At 62.1% G+C, this 26,133-nt stretch overlaps 2 protein-coding genes across 2 annotated transcripts; both read left to right on the top strand.

Moving 5' to 3' along the window:
• Window positions 1–5,864: 5,864 nt before the first annotated feature.
• Window positions 5,865–14,599, top strand: LOC119105402 (pollen-specific leucine-rich repeat extensin-like protein 2). Its single transcript, XM_037228868.1, has 8 exons — window positions 5,865–5,901; window positions 6,208–6,443; window positions 6,761–6,960; window positions 8,749–8,865; window positions 10,731–10,899; window positions 11,448–11,558; window positions 13,900–14,046; window positions 14,390–14,599. Exons 2-8 carry the CDS (start codon window positions 6,309–6,311, stop codon window positions 14,597–14,599), a joined length of 1,089 nt encoding a protein of 362 aa, XP_037084763.1. The 5' UTR covers window positions 5,865–5,901; window positions 6,208–6,308.
• LOC119105981 (anillin) lies at window positions 14,425–21,968 on the top strand. The gene is made up of 8 exons (XM_037229572.1): window positions 14,425–14,527; window positions 15,226–15,346; window positions 16,137–16,301; window positions 17,331–17,420; window positions 17,765–17,898; window positions 19,309–19,479; window positions 19,936–20,303; window positions 20,894–21,968. Exons 2-8 carry the CDS (start codon window positions 15,247–15,249, stop codon window positions 21,018–21,020), a joined length of 1,155 nt encoding a protein of 384 aa, XP_037085467.1. The 5' UTR covers window positions 14,425–14,527; window positions 15,226–15,246; the 3' UTR covers window positions 21,021–21,968.
• Window positions 21,969–26,133: the final 4,165 nt, after the last annotated feature.

Here is a 26,133-nt window from a genome sequence, read left to right as displayed (position 1 = left end):
GGAGCGGCAGCGGCGCGTGGACGAGCGCACCGGCGCCGGCTCCACTGGCGCCGGCTCGGCGCGCAGTCCGCTGCGCGCCGCCGCTGACGCTGCACCGACCGCCAGGAGTCCCCTGCGCTCGGACGCCTCCAACGGCGACCTGGGCTCCGCCCGGCAGGCAGGTGAGGCGCGGCAGCGGCGGCAGAGCGCGACCGATGGCGGTGGCGGGGCGGCTGTTGCAGAGTCCTGGCGCCCTGTGCAGGCGCGTGGTATGGCAGCCGCGCCGTCAGCTAGGTGGGGAGGGGGGCGGGGGCAGATGCGAGGTCGTCTGAATGTTTAAGGATGTGGTGTCTGCCGAGTAATGTGCAATGCGGACGTGGTAGGATGCTTACGCAGTTAATGACAATGCAATGATGTGTTCTTTGTGGCTTATGATCACGTGGCCGGTGGTATTGCTTTGCCTTGGCCCTTTAGCATGCCTGCTGTTTGCATTTGGTTATCTGTGCGAAGCATGCAAGCATTGCCCCCTTCGATCAGCGGGCTGTAGCGCTTTGGTGCGCCTCGCAGTGTGCCCTGACCCGCGCCAACCCAACCTGACCCATCCCATCCCACTCTGACCCGTGCCACCACAGCCTCACCCGCGCCACCACACCCTGAACCATGACACCCCACCCCCACCCCCATCCCCACCCCGCCCTCACCCTCACCCGCACCACTCCACTCTGACACGCGCCAACACACCCCGCCCTGACCCGCGCCACCCCGCGCTGATCCGCGCCACCACACCCTGATCCGCGCCACCCACCCTCCTACCCTGACCCATACTGAGTGTCGGCCTCTGACCCGCAGCCAAGGCGGCCAGTCCGCGCCGGCCCACTGACGACAAGGAGAACCGGCCGAACGTGCTGCACGACAGCACGCGCAGCCGGCTGAAGCAGCTGGGCTCGCTGTACTCCACCGACGGCGAGACCGGTCAGTGACGGGCACAGGGCGCGGGCGGCGGGCCTTGCCGCTGACGGTGCTCTGCGGCTTGACCGGATTACAATGGAGGCGAGGTGGTGTCCGAAAGAAACTGGAATCTCTGCACGTTGTGCTAGTCACGTTTTAGATGAGCATTTTGTGTATAACAGTGACTTTTAGAATGGGTTGGGCACGGACCACTGGGCGGGAAGGGGTACTGACGGTCTTGCTGATTTGTGAAACAAAAATGCGTGACGTATTTTGCGGCGAGTTTCACTCTGCCGTTGCTTAGCTGTTTCTGTTCGTGCAAAATTAAATTGTCACCTTTTTGACAATCTAAGGTTGAACGGCGTGCATAGTTCATCAGCTCCTAAGACGTCATGGACACGGATTCGGGGCTCCATGGCCACTGAACCCATAAGTCAGATACAACACTGCTTGGAATAGAAGGCGGGACTGACCGACCCAGCGAGGTGTCCAGTCTCGGTCACCGCGTCAGTATTCTTCCCGATGTCTGACTGGGACGCGCCGGGTCGTGACCTGTGGCTTGCGCCGTTCCAGACCTGGACACGTTCGAGGCAGAGGTGACACCTCGCGAGCGGTGCCCACCGCCAGAGCCGTCACCGCCACCGGCACTCTCGGCTTCGGCCAGCAGCCGGGGCCTGCGCAGCCGGCTGGCCGGCCTCGCCTCCCAGTACCAGGAGTTGGAGTCCGAGGTATCGGCGCCGGCGCCAGCGCCTGTGCGGGCCTCGCGTGCCGCCGAGCGCGAGGCCGTGGCCGCCGCGCGGCCGGTCGAGCGCTCGCGCTCGCCGGTGAAGGCGGCCGCCTCGCCCCAGCGCGGGGAGCCGCGCACCTCGCGCTGGCAGGTGCGCTCGCCGTCGCCGCTGCGCCGCCAGATCGGCGCCGGCGAGCGGCTGGCCGCCGGCGGCGCCGCCAGCTGCCTGCCGCGGCTGGCCGCCGGCTGTCACGTGGCTTCGGTGCCGGCGGCCGGCGGCGGTCACGTGACGGCGGCGCCGCCGGCCGTGGTGCGCGAGTACCGGCCGTCGGGGCCGAGCCGCACCACCGTCACCACGGAGGTCAAGGTTAGCGTGGGCGGGAACGGGTCGCGTCACCGCGCCAGCATGCACCTCGACCCCGGCCAGAGCGCGCTGCATGTGGCCGCCGAGGAGCCGGAGCCAGAGATGGAGCCAGAGCCTCGGCCAGAGCCGGAGCTGGAGTCCGAGTCCGAGCCAGAGCCAGAGCCCGAGCCCGAGCCGGCCACGCACGTGTCGCACGCTGAGTACCGGCCGACGCGGCAGCTACGGCAGCACCCGGACCCGCCGCCTGCCGCCGAGGGTCAGGTGCCGCTCGATGACGCGCTGGTCCGCTCGCTGGTGAGTGCTGCACGCCGACCTGACCCGACCTGGCCTGGCCTGGCCCGGCAGACTCCGTCCGTTCGTCCGTCCGCCCGTTCGTCCAGACCAGTCGCTGAAGAGGCTGCCGGTCGTCCGGAGATATCCAATCCAGGAGTCCTGCCAAGACCTGCACCGCAACACGACGTTAACGACCTGTACCGCCCTGAAGCTTGCCTATCTTTCAGGACTGATCCGAACAGTCCCTGAAGGGTGCACCGCAGCCTCTCCGTCCTGCAGCGCACTTCCGGAGAGTCCTAGTTCTAGAGTCCCGAAGATTGTCGCCTCCCATGTCCAGCCATGATTCGGCGAGGGTCCATCACTATTCAGTTCGCGATCTAGTCACCAACATTATGTCGGTGATTTTGTCTTCCTGGTCGTCCTAAACACTGCCGGACTTCATCCGCCGTCCTGGCCCCACCGCAGGCTTACCTACTGGGCCGTATCCTGCCATTCCTGACCTGACCTGACCTAACCTGACCTCGGGTCCAGCCTTTTGCCTCTGGTCGCACCGGCTGCTGGCTCGCTGACTGTTGATTCTAGCTTTGCATGTCTGTCGAAACTGTCGCGGCGTTACTCTGCTTACAGAGAATAAGATCGGCGGAATAGGTAGGCCTTACATGCAGGGAGTTATTTCCAGCAGCAGTTCGGCTGGTGTAGTGGAGTGCGTGTTGTCACAAATTAGACTCAGTGGGGCCTAGCTAAGCGCACAAGCGCTGGTGGAGTGCCCCTGGGGAACCGATCAGGTGCTGTTGATGTTTGCCAGCTGTTTCCGGACATGTCTTACTTCAGAGCGCCAGTCTGGGTCTCAGGGGTCACCAGCATTACCTATTGGTATGGGCTTTTCAGGGTTGTGAAATCCTTTTAACATCTACCTGCTTGGTTCACCGTTCAGTTCATTAAGCGCAGTTCAGTCCAAAAGTTCAGTGAAGGTGCAGCTGAACCGTCGAGGCTTGAGACGTCGGTCCGTTGAGCTGACGTGGTTTGGTTACACCGTTGCCTCTTAACTGCCCCGCTGATGCCAGCCTGCTATCAGTCAGTGGCTTTGTGGCGGGCCACATTATCCTCGCTTCAGTAGTCCACCAATGACTAACAACGAGCTCACCTACTCGTCTAAAAACGTAGTGGGGAGGCTTTAGCGCATTACTGAAGGGACGTCGTGGAATATCAACTTTCAGCGAGCCTGGTAAGTCGGTGGGCGATTGCAGCGGCGCGCCTTGTCCTTGCCCTGTCTTTTGGCCCCACTCCAACTTGTGCTGTCACCTCTCACGTTTTCTCTCAATGCACTGCAGTTTGCTGGCATGCCACCAGTTGGTTTTATCGAGTGGCTGCCTCATGACGTGTTTGTTGGTATTCGCTCTGAGAAAGTTCGGTCCGATGCTCCGCGCGGTGTCCGTTTTCACCTGATTATTGGTGTTTGCACTGAGAACGTTCGGCCCCATGCTCCGCGCAGTGTCGGCTTTCACCTGACTGGATGTGTTTTTGATATCACTATCGCCGTGAGGCACTGTTGGCAAGTGGCCGCGGTCTCCGTGCACTGGCAGTTTACTCTGTTCCGTTCTGGCCGCCTAGCTCACTAGCTTCCGGCTCACTAGCCATCTGCGGCTGACGGTACGACGGCGGCGTCGGTGACGAGTCTAGCCGTCCGTCAGCTGTCAAGTGTCCAGCCCTGTGCCCGGGACCGAGGTGGGGCCGTGGGTGCCGACTTGTACCGCTTACTCGACTGGGGCGCTCCTCTGATGACCCCTCTGGAGTGGTGACGCTGGCCAGGCTCGTCTGCCGTCCGCTGGTGGTCCAGCCCCAGACGCGGGGAGCGTAAGACCACCGCGGCGTCGGGCACAGGACTGTTCTGACCGCCTCGCGAGGCAGCCCCAGCTCACCGTCCCCCCGCCGTCGCCGCAGGAGGCGCAGGGCTTCACGCCGTCCGGCTCGCGTGGCCGGCTGGTGTACGACTTCACGGAGGCTGCCCACTCGGCCTCTCCGCCTCGGGTGGTGGCCGCCGTGGCGAAGCCGTCGCCCGAGCCGGCCGCCGCGCCCTGCCGTTCGCCAGAGCGGGCCGCCGCGCCCTACAGGTCGCCCAGCCCCGTCCGCTACAGCCCGCCGCCCAGGCCTCAGCCTGCTCAGGTCAGCAGCGGCGGTGGAGAGGGAGCGAACCTGAAGTTGGCGGAAGGGGAGATAGTGCCAGGCGGTGGCGGATTCCCCTTGGTGGAACTTTTGATGGCGGTGTCTGGCCGTATTTAAGATCTCACTTAGAACTTGTGTGCATTTTCCCGATTACTTTGGCATATCTCTGAAGACAGTCTGAAACATTAGTCTGGTCGTCAGGCAGGTGTTTTTAGTTGCAAGGCAATCTGAAGCCTGGCAAATGCCACTTCTTTCTTTACTACGTGCCAACTTTTCTGGCCGCCATTTCACAGCGTGATGCGGCTGTATCGGGGATTTTTCTGTAGCGCTGTGGGCTTTCCTGCAGTCGATTGCGCCATCGATAGGGATTTCCGCTGTGGGTGTGCTGATTGGTCGGCGGCTGTCACTGGACGGACGTACGGCGTTTGATGCTTATCAGCCGTCCGCTAGATAAGGCGCTTGTGTCCAGCTGTTGTGGCACGTGTCGACGCCTGAGAGTCAACACGGCAGGGAGCTTTTGGCATGCGTGCGGACGTCTTTCGCTCGTCTGAAGTCTGGTCTTGCGACTTTGCGCGCTTTCCCTACTGGTCAGTGGCGACTTGACGCGTTTGACGCTGCCTACAGGTCGAGTCGGCTTGGTCGGGCTGCTCTCGTGTGTTCTGTGGGGTGCGGCGGCTCACCCCTTGTCTCCTGCAGGTCTCCCCGCCGGCCGCCGGCCTGCGCGACCCACCGGCCCGCGAGTGGTCGCCGGACCGGCAGGGGTCTCCGACCCGCCAGCCGTCGCCGATGCGCCAGGGGTCTCCGACCCGCCAGCCGTCGCCTATGCGCCAGGTGTCTCCGACCCGCCAGCCGTCGCCGGTGCGCGGCCGCTTCGTGCAGGAGCGGGCGGCGGTGTTCGACCGTGCGGCCTCCCCTCCGCCGCCCAACGTGGACCCGACCGAGATGACCCTCTCCGACCGCAGGAAGCTGTTCGAGAAAGGCCAGCCGCCTAAGGTCAGCAGGGCTCTGAGAATGCCGGGTCATGCCGGGAATGGCGGGGTCAACTGATGCATGAAGTCATTAAATTTGGGTGCAGCGTGTTTTCCAGCAAAAGTGTATGGTTCTGAAAGCTGACGTCTGCGATAGCGAGCCACGAGCTTTGTACCGTAACCAACCTAGGTGCGGAATTTGTGGCCCACCGTTCACACCCTGCTGCTTCCACGGCTCAAGCACCGGTCCCCTGTAGCCTGGGCCTGACACGTGTGCCCTTCTGAGCCCCAGCCGCGCTGGGGCCTGTCGCCTCTGAGGCCTACTGCCTTCTGTGGGCAGGTGATCGCGCGGTTCGGCACGCCCGTGACCCCGCACATGCTGCGCCAGCACGAGGCGGCGGCGGCGGCGGCGACGACGCGCGGCGCCGGCCGGCCCGCCCCGGAGTCCGGCCGCGCCCGCTCCCCGCTCCGGCAGACAGGTGGGCGCCGCGGGTGACGCACGGCCGGCGGGCGGCTGCGCCGGCCGGCGAGGCTAGGTCCGGTGGCAGCGAGGTGTTGCAGTGCGGGGAAGTCGATGCGGCCGCGGAACACCTAGGCACCGAAGCGCGACGTCATGGCGTAAAAGATGTTCGGCCGTCGGGCGTGTTCATGTGTCAGCTTCGACAGAGCCCGGCTGGGCAGACGCGGCACGCTTTAGAAGGACAACGGGTTGCTTCGCTTCGGCGAGACTTCCTGCCGGCGGGTATCGGCGATGTCGGCTGACTGGGGCGCGTGTGGTGCTGCAGGTCCGCCGCCACCGCCTCCTCCGTCCGCCGACGGGCCGCCGTCGCCCTCCCGCGGCGTCGGCGAGTCCACCTTCCAGGCGCACCGCAAGCTCTGGGAGTCGATGAACAACGACTGGCGCAATAACGACATCGCGCAGAGCAGTCGGGAACAGCGCCAGCGAGAGCTTGGATTTCTGGCCAACAGGTGGCAGCATAAGCCGGCCGAGCTGGAACACGCCGCCAGGACGGCGAAACCGGTCAGTTGATGTAGACTTTATGGACTTTTTGCACTTCTGCGGGTAGTGATGGCCTCAGACATCTGTGCAGGATACCTGCCTTTTACTTGGATCGCATTCCTATCCACTGGTGCCATGAGCATAGGTGTTGTGATGCTGTCTGGTTCTGTATAGGTGCCAATTTCGTTTTGCACCTCATCCAGCGCCAGTTCGTCCGCTGGCGAGTCTGTCCGCAACACGTTCGTTTTCCTGTGGGAGGTTCAGTAGGTATTTGCGCAGCATTGTAAGCCGCACCAGTCGACCCCCGCTTCACTTTGACGCCCCTCGGCCGTCCTCAGCTGGAGGAGATGGCCCCTCCGCCGCCGCCGCCGCCGCCACAGATGGCCGGCATCCCTCCAGCGCCGCCACCGCCGCCGCCGCCGCCGGGCGGCTCTCCGTCGCACAAGCCCCGCCCCCAGTCGCCGCTCCGCCAACCAGGGGCCGTCAGCAGCCCGCTCCGCCAATCACAGCCGGCCGCAGACTCCCACAGCGGCGCCAGGTGAGCTGTAGTCACATAGCTGGAGAGGGTGGGGCCTAGCGCTGGAGCCGCATGCGAGGGACAGAGGCGCCTGCGGGAGGCTGCCGATGGGGGCAAGGTTTTCGGCGTGGCTCAGCGGGAGGAAAGTAGCTAGTATGTCAGTCCTTGACGTGCATGACCTCCATGACCATGACCATGAAGTGCCTGTTTTGCCACGACTTCCCTCATGGTGTAATGGGTAAAACTGTGTGGAGTGTTTGGACATAGGATACATAAAACATCAAACCCACCATGCAGTGCTCTTATCTGCAAGCATGATCCTTATTGGACAATATGTCCCTTCACGTTGATCTCCTCACGCTGTTCTTACATTCTACATGCTCCATACCAGGTAAGCATCAAACGTGTGCCAGTGTTTAGCTTCCAAAAACAATATGATGTACATAGCAAACTTGGTGGTAGTTACATAGTGTGTCGCCTGAAAAGGCAGCTGTAGAATGCTATGCCCTGGTGCCGATCGTTGGCAGCCGACCACAGTGGCTTGGTCCTCTGCTCTGACCTAGAAGTCCGTGGTGGTCCGGTCATCCCCGGCAGCCTCCTGAACCGCGTCCTCCCCAGTACTCGGTGATCCAAACAATCCCTGCCTGGCCCGCTGGAGCGTTACCGCAGGGGTGCTGTGCCACCCGGGCGCGTCTCTGGCTCGAGATGGAGCGGCTCCCGACGGAGCTCCTGGTCCTCTCCGGGCTCGAGAGTGGAGACGTCTGGTCCTGTCTCGAGAGCGGAACATCTGACTCGAAATAGGAACCTCACTGACTCGACGCTAACCTGTCCCGGCTCAAGGCTGGCCTGTCCCGACTCAAGGCTGGCCTGTCCCGGCTCAAGGCTGGCCTGTCCCGACTCAAGGCTGGCCTGTCCCGGCTCAAGGCCGGCCTGTCCCTGCCAAGGATTCACCTCTGCTGACTTAAGGCTAGACTGTTTCCTAAACCGAAAAAAACTTCTCCTGTCATGCGATTCGAACCTCCCTGGATGGGCGCAAAATGACCACAGTAGTCGGCGCGCCCTAAAACTCCAATCAACAACAACCTCCCTGGGATCTTTAAACCAGATATTTTTAACACAAGTTCACAGACTTTTCTTACTCAAAAGTAATCGCTCCTGGTTCAAGACCGGACCCTTCCCTTGCTCCAAAACGGAGCCGGCCCTGGCTCAAGACTGGAACCTCTCCTGGTTATTGACCGGAATCTCTTGTCTCAAGATGGAACCCCCTCATGTCTCGGAACTGGCTCCGCTCCTTAGGATATTGCCATCTACCTCAATGTGTTCCGTATCAGCCCTGGCGCCACAAATTACCAGTTCCCCGAAGACGCCTTCACCTGCCGTTGGATCCTCCGCGCGCCGTTGGATCCCTGCCCGTCGTTGGATCTTAAACCCGCCGTCGGACCCCGCCATTGGATCTGCCACCCGCCGTCGGATCCTTAACCTACTGATGGATCCTCCGCCCGCCGTTGGATCCTCCGCACACCTATGGATCCTCCGCCCGCCGTTGGATCCCCCACCCACCGATGGATCCTCCGCCCGCCGTTGGATCCTCAACCCGCCGTCGGATCCTGCGTGCCAGAGCAGCGTCCATCCGCTCCACCCGACCTGTCCAGCGCTGCTCTTCCTGAGAACCGTAGCTGCTCGCGGCTGCCTCGCTTCGTAACAGTCCAGTAGCTGGACAGGAGCTACCGTCGACGCCATAGCGGGCCGGCCAGAGCGCGGCGTAATTCGCGCGTCGGCCGCCAGTCTGAGCAGCTGCGCTGCCAACAGGGCGGCCGGCCGGCGGCCGTACCAGGTGCGCGTCAAGCCCGGTTGCCTGTACCCGAGCCTCTCCGACCTGGAGACGGCCAGCAGCTCGCACGAGTCGGAGACGGACGACGGCCGCAGGTACGGCGTCCGGCCGCCGCCGCCGCCGCTGCTGCCCGCGTCCGTCCGCACGCGGCGCATGCACGCTGGCGGCCGCAGCCCGCCTGTCGGCGGCGGCTGGCTTCCGCATGATGCGTCGTCTGGCGCCTGCATCCGGCCGGACTCGAGCATGGCGTGACGCCACGCGCTGGCGCTCGCGCACGTGATGTCATACCGTCGCTCCTGCACGTGACATGCGTCTCTAGCCGCTGGTCCTGCCGCCCGTCCACACGACGGGCGGCGTCGGGCAACGCGGCGCGTGACTGGCGGTGCTGGTCGGCTCTTGCATGGTGATGGGGATGGTGATGGTGATGTCTCGGGCCCAAGATGTGGTGTCCGCCGCCCTGCGGATGACAAGGTGGATCGGGTCTCGGCTACGCTCGGTGCGGTCAAGACTGCGGCCTGCGGTCGCTGCGCTGTTACTTCTGAGGCTTTCTGACAGCACGCTGTGTGTTTGACTCCCTGCTCCTCTCAGCGTTATGTCCAGCTCTGTTGGTCTCACGCCACCGCGTCCAGCTCCGCTCTCTCGCTGCTTGATGCTCGCACCTTTCTGTCCGCGGCTATCTGTTCGCAGCTTGATCTTGCTGTTCGTGCTTGGTCGCTAACACACCTGGGGTGCTTTCGCGTCAGAGCTTCGCTAACGCCTTCTTTCTGTGTCCTTGTCGTTCTAGCCGTCGCCACGCGCCAGAGCTGGCTTATGATGCGTCGCTGTCGTCTCAAGAGTGGGCACAGGCCAACGAACAGTCTCTGACATCGTCCCAGCTCTGGGCCGACGCTCGCGCGCAGCCAATGACGATGTCTCATGACTCGACCGAGGCCCGCGTACAGCCTCCGACATCGCGCCGAACCCGTTTCGACGCGCGCGCGCAGTCGCTAGCGCTGTCCCGGCCGCCGACGCCGTCCGCGGGCCGGCCTGCTGGACGCTCCCCGTTCGACTCGGCCGGCGCGCCGAGCTCGGACGAGGAGCTCGGCTCGCTGTACGAGAGCTGCCAGCGCGTGCTGGGCGATCGGCTGGCGCGCTCGTTCCCGCCGCTGGAGCTGCCGTCGCGCACGCCCTCCGACAGCGAGCCGGCGGCGGCGTCGACGCGGCTGGTGACGCCGGCCGACACGAGCCGCTCGGGCGAGGCCGAACCGCCGCCGCCGCCGCGCAAGCAGGTCACCTTCTGTCAGTCGAGCTCGAGCGAGGAGAGCTTCCGCAGCCCCCAGGCGACGCGCGACCCGCTGCCGCCGCCGGCCCGGGGCGACGCCGGTGCGTGCGGCGCCCGCCGCCGGTCTAACCACGCTGACAGGTCATATGCGGGTCGGTCCCGCCACACGGATGAATCCGACTACATAGACCAATCTCAGCACACTGGTGGCTCCCACTACACCGACGCGTCCTACCACGCCGACACATCCTACCGCGCCAGCAGGTCCCACCGCAGTGACAGATCGCAGTACACCGACGCGTCCTTCCACTCCAGCAGATCCCACCGCAGCGACAGATCACACTACACCGACGCGTCCCACCACGTCAGCAGATTCCACCGCAGCGACAGATCGCAGCACACCGACGCGTCCTACCACGCCAGCAGATCCTACCGCAGGGACAGATCACACTACACCGACGCCGCATGCGACTCGAGCGCGACCGACGCGAGCTCCGCCGACCTGAGCGACCCTGACCCGACCATGTACTCGGCGGTCGGCTCCGATCACGCGGCCGCGCCGCCGGCCGCCGACGCCGTGGTGACGGCGCTGCAGCTCCACGGTCGCGTGGTGGGCCGCGCGCTGCGCTCGCTCTCTGCGGCGGCGCCGCGGCGCGCGCGCGTCATCCGGCTGACGACGGCGTGCTCGCTGGTCCGCAGCGGCGCCGCGTCGCCGGCCAGCACCGTGTGGCGCGCCGGCGACGAATCTACCGTGTCATACACCAGCGGCCAGAGCGACGCCGAGAGTCTGGGCGCCGAGATCCTGGCGATGGCACGCGCCAACCAGCCGCCGCCACCACCGGCCAGCCTGCCCACCATTGACGAGAGCGTGAGTCGTGCAGCGGTGGGAGGGGCTGAGGGTAGGTGGAACAAGCGGCGGAAGGGGACGGGATGGAGCGGTGGGGGGCGGCTGGGGATAGGGTGCGAGGGTAGGTGGAGCGGACGGCAGGAGGGGACGGGACGGGATGGAGCGGTGGAGAGGGGTCCGCTGTTCTTCGAGGCGAGGTGGCGTCCGCTCGCCGGCCAGCCTTGTGACTCGACGGCACAGCCGGGCCTCGGCTGGCAGGCAGAGTTGGCTGTAAAACAGTCGGCCCGGAGACGTGTCTGTGCAGGGACGTTCCGTATGTGACACGGCATCTGACGGCGTCTTCGACGTCCATACGAGCACCATCCCGCTGCGTCAGCCCGCGCTGCTAAACTGCGGGCTAGAGGCCTTTGCCGTCCGCCGGCTGCCATGACTGGGCGGACGCCGCAGCGACTGCCGTGTGTCCTGAGCGACCCGGCAGACAGCTGGGCGCGACTCCAAGTCCTGTGACTCAGTGACCTTGCGGCTCTGATCGGTGTCTTACGCGCTGCCTCCCGCCCCGCCGCCGCCAGGATGCAAGCAGCGACCTCTCTGGCATGGCCGCCTGTGCCGCCATCGATGACGTGCTCGACATCATAGACGACGAGGACGAGCCGACGCCGCCGAAGCGGACCAAGACTGTGGTATGTACGCGGGGCACGCGGGCGGCGCGTCGGGCACGGAAGGGTCGTGTGCGGTGGCTTTACGGCCGAGTCGCAGTCGTTCTGAGGGCATTCAGAATGAATTTGACCAGGTCATGTGTATATGTGAACATCTTTGGGGTATATGTTTATGTGTTAACTAACACCGTGCGAAAGAGCGCTAGCCCGCCCCGCCTCAACCTCTGACGCGCGCACGCCTTAGCTGACATGTCCGCCTCTGACCTGACCTGACCTGCCTACGCCTGACCTGACCTGCCGCGCCTGACCTGACCTGCCGTGCCTGACCTGACCTGCCGTGCCTGACCTGACCACCTGCCCACTCCTGCTGACCCCTGACCACCTGCCCACTCCTGACCTGACCGCCTGCCCGCTCCTGACCTGACCACCTGCCCGCTCCTGACCTGACCACCTGCCCGCTCCTGACCTGACCACCTGCCCGCTCCTGACCTGACCACCTGCCCGCTCCTGACCTGACCACCTGCCCGCTCCTGACCTGACCACCTGCCTGCTCCTGACCTGACCTGGCATAACCTGACCTGCCCTGACCTGCCTAAGCCTGACCTGACCTGCCGCGCCTGGCATGACCTGCCGCGCCTGACCTGACCACCTGCCCACTCCTGACCTGACCAACTGCCCACTCCTGACCTGACCATCTGCCCACTCCTGACCTGACCACCTGCCTGCTCCTGACCTGACCACCTGCCCGCTCCTGACCTGACCACCTGCCCACTCCTGACCTGACCACCTGCCCGCTCCTGACCTGACCTGGCATAACCACACCTGACCCGACCCGACCTGCCCACTCCTGACCTCTCACCCTCCGCTGACTTTCCCTGTCGTCAGCTAACCGACCTGTCCTGCCCCTGCTCCTTGCAGCCGCTGCGCCGCTGCTCCTCCCAGCCGTGCGTGCCCGCCTCTCCGGGCGTGGCGCAGCTGGTCCGCCGTTTCCAGCGGGCGGCGGTGACGGCGCCGTGGCACCGTCTCTCGGTACCCTGTCTGCCGACCCGGCCGACGGCCGCGTGCCGCGCCGCTGCCGGCTCCCGGCCGCGCGCCCTACACACGTCAACCCCACGCCAGCCCGGCGCCGGCGCTGGCTCCGACTCGGCCCTGGCCGACCGCCGTCATTCGGCTGGGGGCCGCACGCCTACCCTGGACCTGTCGCTGCTCGGTGCGGAGCAGACGTCCGACCTGACCTCTGATCTGACATCGGACCTGACCTCCGAGCTGACCTCTGATCACGGATCGCTAGGGGGTGGGTGGCTGGCGCGGTCCCCGCGCTGCTGGCAGGAGGCGGCCGAGGAGGACGCGCTGGCGGACGTCTCGGGTGTCAGTCACCACTCCCGCCTCAGGCACTATCTGTTCGGGGCAGAGCGGGCTGGAGGCGAGCCCGAGCCGTCGGAGAGCGCTTCAGAACGAACAGAGAGTACCTCGGAGCAAACCGAGAGCTCATCGTGGACGCGGGGCACCTTGGAGAAGGAAGAGGGAGGTCCAGGGCCGACAGAGGGCACCCCTGAGCAAACTGAGGATTCAGATTGGTCGCAGAGCACCTTGGAGAAAGCAGAGGACAGCTCAGAGCCGATGGAAGGCTCCTCAGAGCAGAATGGGGACGCTTCGGGGCAGACAATGAGCGCATCAGAGGAGCCATGCGAGGACACCTCACAGCTCTGGGAGAGGGGTGCCGGCGAAGGCGGCAGCTCCGTCTCCGACCTGGTGGCGCAGCTGGAGGCGGTGTGCCTGCGACGAGGCGGCGGCGATGGCGCTCCCCATGCCCGATCTCCACAGCATCCCCGCCTCCTCTCTGGTCCAGGCTCAAAGGTTCGTCCTCTGCCCCCCCCCCCCCCCCGCCCCGTCAGCTGTGTTGTCACGCTCGTCCGTAGCTGGCCTCTCCACGCGCTACGTATTCCTATCCACGTTCTGCTGAGCCTTGGCAAACCTTTCTCCTGGTCCTTTCACCTATGCCTGCGAGCTGGCTGTGTGCTGCTTCTGAATCCCCAGCCCGGACATGGCGGTCACTTCCCTGCTCTCTGGCCCGCTCCGTGGCCGGTGAGCGTGGCGAGCGCATGCCACAGTCAGCCGGAGAACACAGCTGGTCGCGGCAGTCTACAGAGGCACGACACCGCCGTCTCGGAGAGCGTCATGTCGTGTTTGGTGTCAGTGTGAGGCTCCGCGCCGGAAGGGGATGCGCGGCGCCAGTCTGTGGAGGGCTGGCGTCTCGTCCCGTGGAAGGACAGCGGTTACCCCGCGCGCCGACGCCCCGCCATCCCCGAGCGTGACGTCACCGCCGGTGTGTGTGTGTGCGTGACGTGGCCGTCTCGGTCGGCAGCGGCAAGACTCGGGCGCGTTCCGGACGCCGATGGCGTCGGTTAAGTCGCCGGAGCGGGACCTGAGCCTGCCGTCTGTGGTGCTGGACGGTGACGCGGAGCTGCCGCTCATGCACTCGGTCAGCTTCTACCGCCGACAGAAGCCACAGGTGAGCGGCCGAGACGGGACCGCGGCCCGTCCCGCCGGCGCGGAGCTGTCCGAGCCGACCGGACCGCGGCTGGCAGCCAGCCGACTTCAAGCGCCGACTGCGTGTACTAATGCGTGTACGTCGGGCCTCGACGGCGCTCATGACTGGCGGCTGTGCAGTGTGTGTGTGTGAGGGGAGGGAGGAGGGGTTGCGTGCGCACTGTGCGGTGGGTGAGGCAGTTAAGCCTGAGGGCCGCCCGTTGTGGTGTGTTTGGGCCGCGGACGCCTCCCGTTTATGGCTCCGCCTGGACCCGGGCTGGACTGGTGGCCCTCTGGCCGCTGACGGGCCTCCGGTGCCGCTGCAGGAGGTGCAGGTGACGCCGGTGCGGCCGGTGGTGCGGAACCGGGAGGTGGCTCGGCCGCCGCTGCCCGAGGCTGCAACCGGCGGGCAATCGACGCTCGCCGCCGGCGTCCAGGAGCGCGTCAAGCAGCTGCAGAAGGAGGTGGGCGCCCGGGCACCGCCCGAGCCGGCAAGGCTGAGGACGAGCTGTGCGGATGATGGGGGCCAAAGCTGAGGCTGTTCGGCTGGTCGTAATGGGGACTATGAAGCACGCATATCGGTACTTAATAATGTAACTGGATTACTTTTGATGAATGTGGTGTCTGATATAAAGTTGTTTGATACCGCTCGCTTAATTGCCTGAATGATTTCGCCTTGGACTGCTGCTCGCTATCATGCTTCGCGGCCGGTGTAGAAGGCCTGTTCGGGGTGCTGTGTCCACGCTTCGCGGCCGGTGTAGAAGGCCTGTTCAGGGTGCTGTGTCCACGCACCGCGCTACTGCCCCGCGTTCAGAGCAGCGGCCACATGGTGCCCCCCGGCCGCCGTTTGCTCATCACCCGTCAATTGTGCCACGTCTGTGGCCCGCGCGCCCGTCTGCCCTCGTTCGTCTCCACACCCGGCGCCGCCGCCCATCACCGCCGCGCTGTGCTCTGACCGCCGTGTGACCGCCGTCTGACCCCCGTTTGGCCGCTGTCTGACCGCCTCTGACTGCTGCCTGACCTCCGTCTGACCGTCTCTGACCGCCGTCTGACCGCCGTCTGACCACCGTCTGACCTCCGGCTGACCGTCCCTGACCGCCGTCTGACCTCCGTCTGACTGCTGTCTGACCGCCGTCTGACCGCCGTCCGCTGTTGGCCTCAGGCGGCGCAGCAGCAGACAGTCATGTCGCAGGCCAGCCGCGCCCTCAACCTCTGCAACGCCACCATCGAGTTCACCGGCTCCTCGGAGATGGTGGAGGCGGAGCGGCTGCTGCTCGTAGCCAGTGAGTGTCCGTCCGGCCGCGCCGGGCGGCTCTGAGCTGCTGTCCGGCCTCAGGTCTCAGTGTGGTGGACGGCTGCGCTGTGTGTTTCTGTCGCGGTGTATGCTTCGTGCGTGGTGTCCCGGCCGATATAGCAGACGCAGTTGGTTGTGCCGAACCGGAGTGGGATGCTGCGAAAATTGCAACTGACTGATGCAGGGCGCAGAAAGAAGTATTTCCCATCGCACGAATTACTTTGGACCCGATTGTTCCATCTGCCAATATCAGAATATCCATCATGTTCGCTTGGTCATCATACACTTCTGTGATAAATCAAATCTCGGAAAGTTTTAACGGCACGCTACATCCTGCTCACGTCTCATCCGTAAGCTGCGTTGCCGTCCTGTCCTCCGACCCGTCTGCTGCCACCGTGCCCTCGTGTCGGATCGGTGCGCGGTGTCTGCCTGTCCATCTGCTGCCGCCGCGCCCCCGTGTCGGATCGGAGCGCGGTGTCTGCCTGTCCATCTGCTGCCGCCGCGCCCCCGTGTCGGATCGGAGCGCGGTGTCTGCCTGTCCATCTGCTGCCGCCGCGCCCCCGTGTCGGATCGGAGCGCGGTGTCTGTCTGTCCATCTGCTGCCGCCGCGCCCCCGTGTCGGATCGGAGCGCGGTGTCTGCCTGTCCATCTGCTGCCGCCGCGCCCCCGTGTCGGATCGGAGCGCGTTGTCTGCCTGTCCATCTGCTGCCGCCGCGCCCCCGTGTCGGATCGGAGCGCGGTGTCTGCCGGCCCGTCTGACGCCGCTCGGCTGGCCGCAGCGCACCGTCGCCAGGCGGCGCTGTCGGAGGTGCAGCGGCTCAAGACGGAGGGCGCCATGCGGCAGCAGGGTATCGTGCGGCCGGCGTCACGCGGCTCGCTCAGCGTCACATCCGTCACGCTGCCGCTCAAGACGTCATTCGTGCGCGAGGTGGCCGCCGGCTCAGGTCAGTCGGGGTGGGGACGGCCGGGCTTCTTTCGTAGGGGAGACGCCACTGGCTGGATGGCTGGGTTCGGCGCCATCGGGTCGGTCAGGGTCTGTTCAGGTATGGCGCGAGCGCGCGCCTTGTTGGGAGACGAGGGACAGACGTGAGGGGCGCGCAGGCATCAGCGGCGTTGCGCCGGGACATTGTGACAGTGCTGTGGCCGTGACGGGGGACGGTTACGTCAGAAGCAGCCGCCAGACTGGCGGACCTACCTCTCCGTATGGGGGCCATGTGACGAGGGCAGTCGGCGCGCCCTAAGGCCCGTCAAGCAGCCGCCAGGCTGACGGACCTACCTCTCCGTATGGGCGCCATGTGACGAGGGCAGTCGGCGCGCCCTGAGGCCCGTTAAGCAGCCGCCAGGCTGACGGACCTACCTCTCCGTATAGGCGCCATGTGACGAGGCAGTCGGCGCGCCCTGAGGCCCGTTAAGCAGCCGCCAGGCCGACGGACCTACCTCTCCGTATGGGCGCCATGTGACGAGGGCAGTCGGCGCGCCCTGAGGCCCGTTAAGCAGCCGCCAGGCTGACGGACCTACCTCTCCGTATGGGCGCCATGTGACGAGGCAGTCGGCGCGCCCTGAGGCCCGTTAAGCAGCCGCCAGGCTGACGGACCTACCTCTCCGTATGGGCGCCATGTGACGAGGCAGTCGGCGCGCCCTGAGGCCCGTCGTCGCCAACTGTCTCTGCCTGTGTGAGCACGACTTTGTTGTCATCGGGCCCAAGTTATTCCAGGCTGTGTTTGGCCATGCACCTCCGGCTAGCCTTGCCCGCCGAGCGTGCCTCTGAACGCCCGTCGGTGCCGTGCCGTGAGCTGGCGTGGGTTGTGCGCCGTATGCGACCCCGCCAGCTGCGGACCTCCGACACTCCGTCGTCGGTTTCGCCCGTGTGTACCACGTTCGGGGAGATTCCGGCTCGAGCGGATCCGATCACGCTCGGCTGTGCTCCGACGCTGATGACGTCGTCGATGACGTGGCCGTGTCGGTCTTCGCAGCCAACTACGTGTACTATTTCGTGGCGCTGCTGCGGTACCGCGGCCAGGTGATCGCCACGCAGATGCTCTCGTCCGAGGACTCCATCAAAGGTGAGCGCCGGGCGGGTGACGGGCCGGACCGCAGGCGAGCATTGCGCGAATGTGGTTGGTTATGCGAGGCCGTCTGAATATGGTCTCCGACCTGAAGGACCAATGACCAAAGTTGGGTGGCGATGTGTGCCGTGTTCCAAACTGTGTTCTGTGTGTGTCCAGCTCTTCCTTGCCTCTGTCTAACACCTGGCGTATATTGCTGTCAATGGTGACGATCTCGTTGCCTTATTACTGTTTGGTTGCCGGACCACCATAAGACAACCGTTTTATCACCATAAGACAACCTCCCATGTCTTGCGCCCGTCCAAGTCCGTTTCCCATCGGCTGAGCTTCGATCGCTGCAGGCAACGCCATCAACTTCCCCAACCTGGTGAGCTTCCGCGACCTGGAGGCCGACTTCGGCGTGGCGCTGGAGGTGTACGGCCTGCAGACGCCGCGCGAGCTGCTGCCCCACGACGCCAAGTACCACATCCGGAAGGCACGTACCGGGTGGGGCCGCCGCTGGCGCCGTCTGTTGGCGGCGCCGCGAAGCCGCGCCTGGCGCGTCGGCCGACAGACGGCGATGGTGTGCGCCTGTTTCTGTCTCACCTGCTCGGTGACGACGCCGTACGACGAGGTTGGTGCGCGGGAGGGGAGGGGCATGGCGTGCAGAGGTCGTCCCGGCGGCAGCGACGGGTAGAGGGGGCGGTGTCGTCACGCCCTCCCCGCGGCGGCAGCGGGGGCGTAGGACCCCCTGCTGGCGGCCCTGGCGGCGCGGAGGGATCGCAGATTGCTGGGTGTCTCCGCGTCCGACTGGTGTTCTGCAGCCGGAGCAGGAGTGTGGAGCGCCCTCTGCTGGGCGCCCAGCGGTGCTCGACTCGGACAAGAGTGAGCAGGGTCTGTAGCGGACGTAACGTCCGCGGTCCGTGCCCGAGTCCTGTAGATCCGTGATGCATGATACCGCGTAGCTGCCAGCGTGTGGTGAGCTTTCTGCACGTGAAGGGTTTCTCGATGGAACAATCTGGGTGGAGTAGTTTCAGAAATGTATGATTGCACGGCTTTTGTTTAGCAACAGTGACCGGTGCATGCCCCACATGTGGCGCGGGACATGGGTCGGCTCCCTGACCAGCGTGTATTTCTCCTCCACGTGTAAAGACCGCGATCAGCGCAACTCTCCCGTGCGTGATTGCTTAATGCGTGACGCTTGCTCTATCACAGTGCGTGATTGACGTACATAGCGCTTCGTGTGCGTGATCTGGCACTGTCCTCGGACCATTTTGTTGCCCGCCTGCGGTTTGTGCCGACTAATGCCTTGAGTCTTCTGCGCCTACGCCCGCGCGCGGTCGAAAATTCTGTTATCACAGCTCACTTCCGACGCTCTGTGTGAGACATGACATCGCCCGCACCATCTATCGTCCTCGTGCGTCGGATCGTTCCGGGCGCTGTCTGGTGGCGGCCTGCTGCGGCGCCCACTTCACCCGGCCTCGGCGCAGGCCGCCTTCATCTTCGCTCGGCTCTGGGCGTGTGACCCGTCTCAGCCTCCTTGCGGCGACGGCCGTCTGACCTCCGCCGACCGGACTCCGCGCTCGCACCGCTGCTGGGGTCGGCGGTGCGGCCGTGTCCCCCGGCCCGGCCACCCCGACACTGGTCACATGCGCACCCTCCGGTCCCCTGGCCGGTCTGGGCCTCAGGGCGACCTCCTGTCTGCAGCCTGCCGTCGACTGGCATGAGGAGGCTGGTCTCGCCTGCTGCCAGACCCCTTCACTCTTCTGACCTCTGCATGGCCCGGTGCACTGACCCCGTCAGGCCCCTGACTCGAGCATGACCTCGTACCTGACTGGGCCGACTCTGACCCGAGCATGACCCGGTGCCCTGACCCGGCCGACTCTGACCGCGGCGTGGCCGGCAGGATCGCACCAAGACGCCGAAGAAGCTGCTGAAGCAGCAGTCGGTGCTGACCTCGCCGGCAGTGCAGTCGCCGGCCGGCCCCGGCGCCGTGCGCGCCACCAGCTTCCAGCTGATGGGCTTCATCCACCTCACGTCCCGCAACTTGGCCAACAACACCTGGGCCCTCGAGAAGGTACGGTTTTGGAAGGGGTGATTTTCAGGGGGGAGGGGTTGCCGTGTGCGCCCCCCCAAGATGGACATGACATGGCTATTGCTACTGTTTCCTTCTATCGTTTGTCAAGCTAGCTGTATTTCTGCTGATGCCAGCCATGTTCTTTTTCGGCGAGGTCCATCGCGTGTGGTATGGTTTCTGCCGCCGAAGAACCCGCGGCATCATGCAAATAACACCGAACCAGTGGAGCACCGTCATTCAGAACATCACTGTCTCCAAGACGCTTTGATCTCAGCACACGCTTTGCTAAACTTGGCCTAAATGTAGCCTGAGCTCAGGTTAAAAGCTGTCGAGTTTTTCTGTTTCGAACATGGCCTCGTTGAGACCAGGGGCCTGGACTGCGGCCCTCGCCTGGCGACCTTCGTCGGCCCGCCTGCCCGTCGCCGAGCTGCTCGGTCACGTGACCCGCCGCCGCAGGTACCGTCGCAGAGCCCGCTGGACGGCGGCGTCCTGATGAAGGTCACGTGCCACGCCGACTGCGCGGTCGAGGAGCGCGGCTTCGTCACCGTGTTCGACGACGTCAGCGGCTTCGGCGCCTGGCATCGGCGCTGGTGCGCGCTCTCCGGCAGCCGGCTCTCGTTCTGGAAGTACCCCGAGGATGAGCAGCGCCAGCCGGCGTCGGCCGAGGTCGACCTGCGCTGCTGCGTCACCGAGCGCGTGGGCGCCGTGCCGCGCGACATCTGCGCGCGCCAGAACACGCTGTTGCTGGTGACGGTGCGCCAGGCGCGGCCCGAGGACGAGGACTCGCTGGTGATGCAGCGGCGCGGCAACATGACGCGCATCAGGTACGACGCCGACGGCGACGGCCGCACATGGGCCAGCGTCGGGCACTGCCGGGCCGCGGCTGCCGAACACGGGATTACGAGGGGGGGGGGGGGGGGCTGAGTTAGTTGTCTTGTACTTAAGCGTTGCAGTGACACTAGACGGAAAGGATCCCTCGGATATCCTCCTCAGTCTTGGAGTTGGGGCACTGGGGCTGGTGAAAGGTAGCAGCATAGTGCCATTAGCTGTCGACGCCCTGAATCTCGATTGTCGTGATGGTCGTCGGGCCCAGGACAGGGAGCGACTAGTGATAACTTGCGAGCTGAATGTCGAGCTGTTCCCAGAGGTCGTTTGGTGTGCAGGCGGTCGCGATGTGACCGTTGCCACGGGCGCCTTCCGCTCCTTGACACCCTGTGTTCCTTTTCCGGCTGCCACAGTCTCCATGCGTCTGTAAGTCACCCAACACTGCCGTGTGGTCCGAGCGTGACGCATGAGGTCTCGTGAGTTGGCCGTGGCTCACTGCCGTCCCGTGACTCCCGTACATCGCCGGCTGCCTCGCTGGCGGCGCGCTGCCGTCGCCGAGCGCCGCTGATGCCGGCCTCCCGCCCGGCAGGCACCTGCTGTCGCTGGACACCAAGGACGAGCGTCAGCTGTGGGCCGACCAGCTGAACGAGACACTGGACAACATCCGCGCCTGGGACCCGGACGCCATGCAGCCGCACCTGGACCCGTCGGCCTGAGCCGCCGCCCCGGCCGCGCGGGGGAGGGGGCACCCCGCGGGACAGGGCGGGGGGCGCGGGGTGGCAGCGCCGCGTGACGGCACGTCGGGGAGTGAGCGACTGAGCGGCGTCGATCGGCCAGGTCTATAGCGTGAATGGAGTGCGCCGGCGAATGTCAGAGGAGCGAAGCTACAGGGTGCCAAATGAGAGCGTATGACCGCGCCTGCGTCGTCGGCCGGCGGACCGCCTGGGTGCCGCTGGCCTGTCCGGGTCTGGCAGTGCCGGCGCGACGGTACGCCAGGCTCGCTGGCGGTCTGCTGAAATCCACTCGGGCACCAGTGGTTCTGCTTGTGGGTGATCTTTTCCTCAGTCTGCTTTAAGGTGTGCCTGCGGTCAGTGAAGGGCTTCGCCCAAACATACTAGAGTTCGAGGGCAGAGCAGGCTCCACGGGGGCCCCGAGGCCCTCGGGCCCCCAGGGCAGGGCGGAACGCACCTGTATGAGCCTGTCCTGGCCCCCGGATCCAGAGGAGGCAGCATGACATCAAGGGGGTTGCTCGCGATAGGATAGTACGATCGATTGTATCGAGATAGCAGTCAGATAAGGCGCTGCACACATGACAACCTCCACAGTGTATGTAACCAGAAGAAATAAGCAGCAGCAACCGGCCAAGTTAATGAGGCGCTGTGTTGTTGATAGGATAAATTCGGAGATCACTCGCGACTTGTTTACTTAAGGAGTGCGGGCAGGCGCAGGCGTGCCTCGGTGGTGGCCTGCTTCAGTATTGCACCTCGCGGCGAGCGTTAAATTGCCTGCAGAATCAAATCGAAGGGTGGCAAGGATGTTGATCTTGATATTCAGTCCGGGCTGCTTCTCGGCATTGAGATTGCTATGCATATACACTGATTTTTCCACTGCGTTTTTCAATACTCTGCTTCCTGTGCTGTCTGTAAATACATATGTAGATTATCTAGACGTGTTTTTATCCACGACTGAGCGCGCCCGGCCCGCACAGTCGCTCCTTCCGAACATGCCGTTTTGCCACCGACTGCTTATCAACAAGTAAAACGACTCTCCGTCATTCGTAATACTTGGACGAGCGGTCGACCCGTCTGGAAGCGGGTGGTCATCGGACGGGCCTCCAGCGGTGCCTCGTGCCTTGCAACGGCCCTCGTAGCGCGCGCTACAACGGCCCTCGTAGCGCGCGCTACAACGGCCCTCGTAGCGCGCGCTACAACGGCACTCGTAGCGCCCGCTACAACGGCACTCGTAGCGCGCGCTGTAACGGCCCTCGTAGCGCGCGCTGTAACGGCCCTCGTAGCGCGCGCTGTAACGGCCCTCGTAGCGCGCGCTGTAACGGCCCTCGTAGCGCGCGCTGTAACGGCCCTCGTAGCGCGCGCGCGCGCAGCAACGGCGCGTGCTGTCACGGCACTCGTAGCATGCACTGGGCGGTGCTCTGAGATGATCCACTAGGTCACTGGTCGCGAGACTGCGTTACATCACACGAGCACATAAAACTCCGGTGTCGAGATCATCACTGTTTTTCATCAGACGCATCGGAGTTGGCATTAAGTGCACTTTGATCTTATAGCCACTGCCATTGGCCGACACCGACACGGTCCGTTTAGGGTTCTCTGGTACTTTGAGAAGTTTTTGAATTGACGACTCATCTCACACTTCCTTTACTTCGACAGCTGTTTAGGATTTTCGCACTTTTGTTCCCATCTACACACAGCAGGTTTCAGAATTGACTAGAAGCTTGTTGCGACAGGTGTGCCACTGGTAGATTTCGAGCCTTTTGACAATCAGCAAATATTCTCGCGTTCCAAAACTTTCCGGGTGGGTTTCTCAGCAGGGCATGTCGAGCACGGGTAAGAAGTTTCATCCTTTCAGGACGATTCTGCAGTCCTTCGAAATTTTACGAAATGCTGTCCTCCATATGCCCATCCAGTGGTAGAATGTAATAATCCCAGATTTGTACAATGCCTCCACGTATCCACGCTCGCACTTCTCACAATAACACGCACTGATTCGCAGCCGCAAGTGCTGAGGTGGGCGGTAATAGCGAACACGCGCGATACAACCATCTACATGTACTTTCAAACACCTGCTGCGCAAACATAAGCGTGGCGAACAGCAACGGCATGATCATTACCGTTTACAAATATCAGCGTTTACGGACATGAGCGTTTGCGAACATTACCGTTCACAAACATTAGCGTTTACAAACATTGGCGTTTACGGCCATGAGCGTGTTGATGGCGGTAAGACCATTAGCCTTTACCCATGATTGTGGTAAGAACATTTACACGCGCGAACATCTGAACAAACGCACTCGATAGGAACATCTGCATACAAACATTAGTGTTGGCAAACATTTGCGCACGTAAATTTGATTGCGAGCACCTGTGATACGGGCCTTTGCCCTATGAACGTACGTGTGGTGCCCCGGGCCCACCCGGCTTTTCCATATAACCTTGCACCGTGTTTCTTCGCTGCGGCAATATGATCGGGCTGTGAGGATGGCACTGCATCGAGTTCAAAATGTCAATGATATCGTCCATTTCACAAGCACAGGATGTTTCCATCCTACATGAGCGTCGGTGATGATTCCTGGCCTGTCATATCACATGTGGTGGCCTTCAATTTCTTAAAATCTGTTTATTCTCGTAGGGTCAGACCATGGACAAAGTTCATTCTCCCGTAAAATATGCAAGTCAATCCAAGTGCGTCAACTTTGCCCATCATCAAATACACATATTTTGACTAGGCGAATCACACCGTAATACGATTCGGGCTGTGCCTGCTTCATGTTTGGCTTAATTTCGCTTCGATTTGCGCAGCTTTTAATTTGACTTATCGAAAGATAGACAGCGCATCATTTGGCCTGATGAGCCCGGTTAACACGCGCCCGGGTGGCCGGTACAATAACCGCTCGGGTGGGGGTCAATTTGACCCCCTGAGATCTTAGGAACTAAGAAAGCACAGACACACACACCAAATTCACAGGAGGTGTTGGCCTGTACGTAAACTTACTTAGATCAAGCTTCTAATTCCTAAGCCATGACCCTTGGGCTAAATAAGGTCAAACAAGGTCAAACTCCGGTATAGTTTCCAAAGTGCCTCGGAACCTAGATGCCCGTTCTAAGCAAAAGGTCACGTGCTCATTTAAGGTTAGTGACCTTGTATGACCTTTCGAAGGTCATGAGCCCAAAATCGTTGAAGACTGTTTCGAGTTTTATGCTTGAAAAAGCGACAAAGATTACGCTACGCAGTATGTTTCTAAAACCGAAATGTCGACCTGGTTCATTTTTTGGTCAGTGACCTATTCTGGCCTTTAAGAAGTACATGAAAGATGTATATTGCGGTTCCTGTTATCAATATATTCGAAATAAGCACAAGAAACTACCCGATATGGCAGGTCCCATAGTAATAAAGAGGGTTAGTTTTGACCTTGGTCCGACCTCCATACCTGACCGTAGATCAATGGAATTTGTTCATTCAATTGTGCTGCCTAAGAAAGTATCTCAGAGATGTCAGATATATCTCTTCGTCACTCTGTCACTTCGTCGTTACATCAGATTGAACAATTCCCCCGAAATCGATTTCGCTGAATCCATGGGCTGATGACCGGATGATCATAACACAAACATAACAAGGACTATCTGCTTTGATCTTTCTGCGTAGTGGTGTCTCGTACCACTTCATAACAAAAAGTCATGGTTACTCTCAGCAAAAGATACAAACCGTAACAGCTGAGCAAACAAACGATGCAATGAACTTCACATACCTATCGTCATAAGACGCGCAATGTTTTGTGAGGTTAAAGTGAAAAGCTCTGGAATATGGGAACGACTTGAGTCCTTCATGGCTAACCCCGTCCCCGTGCCCCACAATCAAAATGCGTGCATCCTTCCGTGACCGCCAAAGAAGAGCGCCATCGGCGCCCTAAGGTGGCTTCTAAAAGGGTGTCTTCACGTGCCGATCAGAATAGACGCGTGCGTCCAGTGCCTGTTCCCTGGGTCCAATCCTGCATGCATTCTCTACTGCTTAAGTTAAATACTTTTGTAAACTGTACACAAATTAAAAACATATATTGCTTTGATCAAAATAAAATGGGCCAAGTCCGGTGAAAAAATATGGGTGGTGTGGGGGGGGGGGAAGGGGTGGGATGTCAGGCCCTTGGTTCGGCCCCTCACAGTAATTTACAAAAATTGACACCCCTGGTCAGCGACTTTCAACCTATATAAACATTTTTTGGTGCCGGACGATCCGCTATTCAATGGTCTACAGCTATGCAAAATTTGGCGGGGCTACACCGCGCCGTTCGGAAACCATTCTGGAAAAACCTTCGGAGGATGTCCAACTGACCCCCACCCGAACGCGTGTTAACCAAACACAATCTCCTGTAATCGTTGGCTCTCAGTTAGTGTTTTCTTATATATGAGTTCAGCAATCAAGGAGAGTGGCCTAAATCATTAGAAAATGCACATAAGTGAGCATCTTAACTGACACTAGCACTACTCTCTGATGCGTGTTCTCGGCCCCGTCACCCTGACAAAAGTCTTGTCTCACTTCACATCAAATTAGTTTCAAGAAATCGCACATTCTCCCCCTTGACGCAAGCGTTCGTTTTCATTTCTGAGTTAAAGCACTTGACGTCTCATTCAGCAGAATCCTTGCGCTTCCGAGACAGTGTCTGCCGCTGCTTGGTAATCCTATCCTTATACGGCTGATTAGGTTTATCATTACCAGTTAGAGGTGTGCAAATAAGAGTATGGGGTAAAAGACAAAATGAAGCCTTCAAAAATCGTTACCGCTGTCCAATGATTAAAAAATGCAGACCTCTAGACTGAGTAAGGCTAGTAACAATAAAGATATTTGGGGTGAAAGTCACTCACAAGGGATGACACGATGTTATTGAAAAGAAAGCGGTAAAATCGACAAAATACGCTGCTAGAAAGGATATTACTGGGAGCCAGAGCTTGAGACCAAGTTGGATCAGTGAGCTATGTTGACCTCATGCTCTTGGAAGGTCAAGAGGTGACATTGTTAGACGAAGGAAGTATGGAGACCACAAGAAGACCATAAAACGATGCACTGTCGAAAATACTTCAGTTCATTCTCGTTTTAGCC

This window comes from Pollicipes pollicipes, unplaced genomic scaffold (genome assembly GCF_011947565.3).
Source record: "Pollicipes pollicipes isolate AB1234 unplaced genomic scaffold, Ppol_2.1 Scaffold_6138;HRSCAF=7277_pilon_pilon_pilon, whole genome shotgun sequence".
NCBI lineage: Eukaryota > Metazoa > Arthropoda > Thecostraca > Pollicipedomorpha > Pollicipedidae > Pollicipes > Pollicipes pollicipes.
This window is presented reverse-complemented; position numbering and strand designations above follow the sequence as displayed.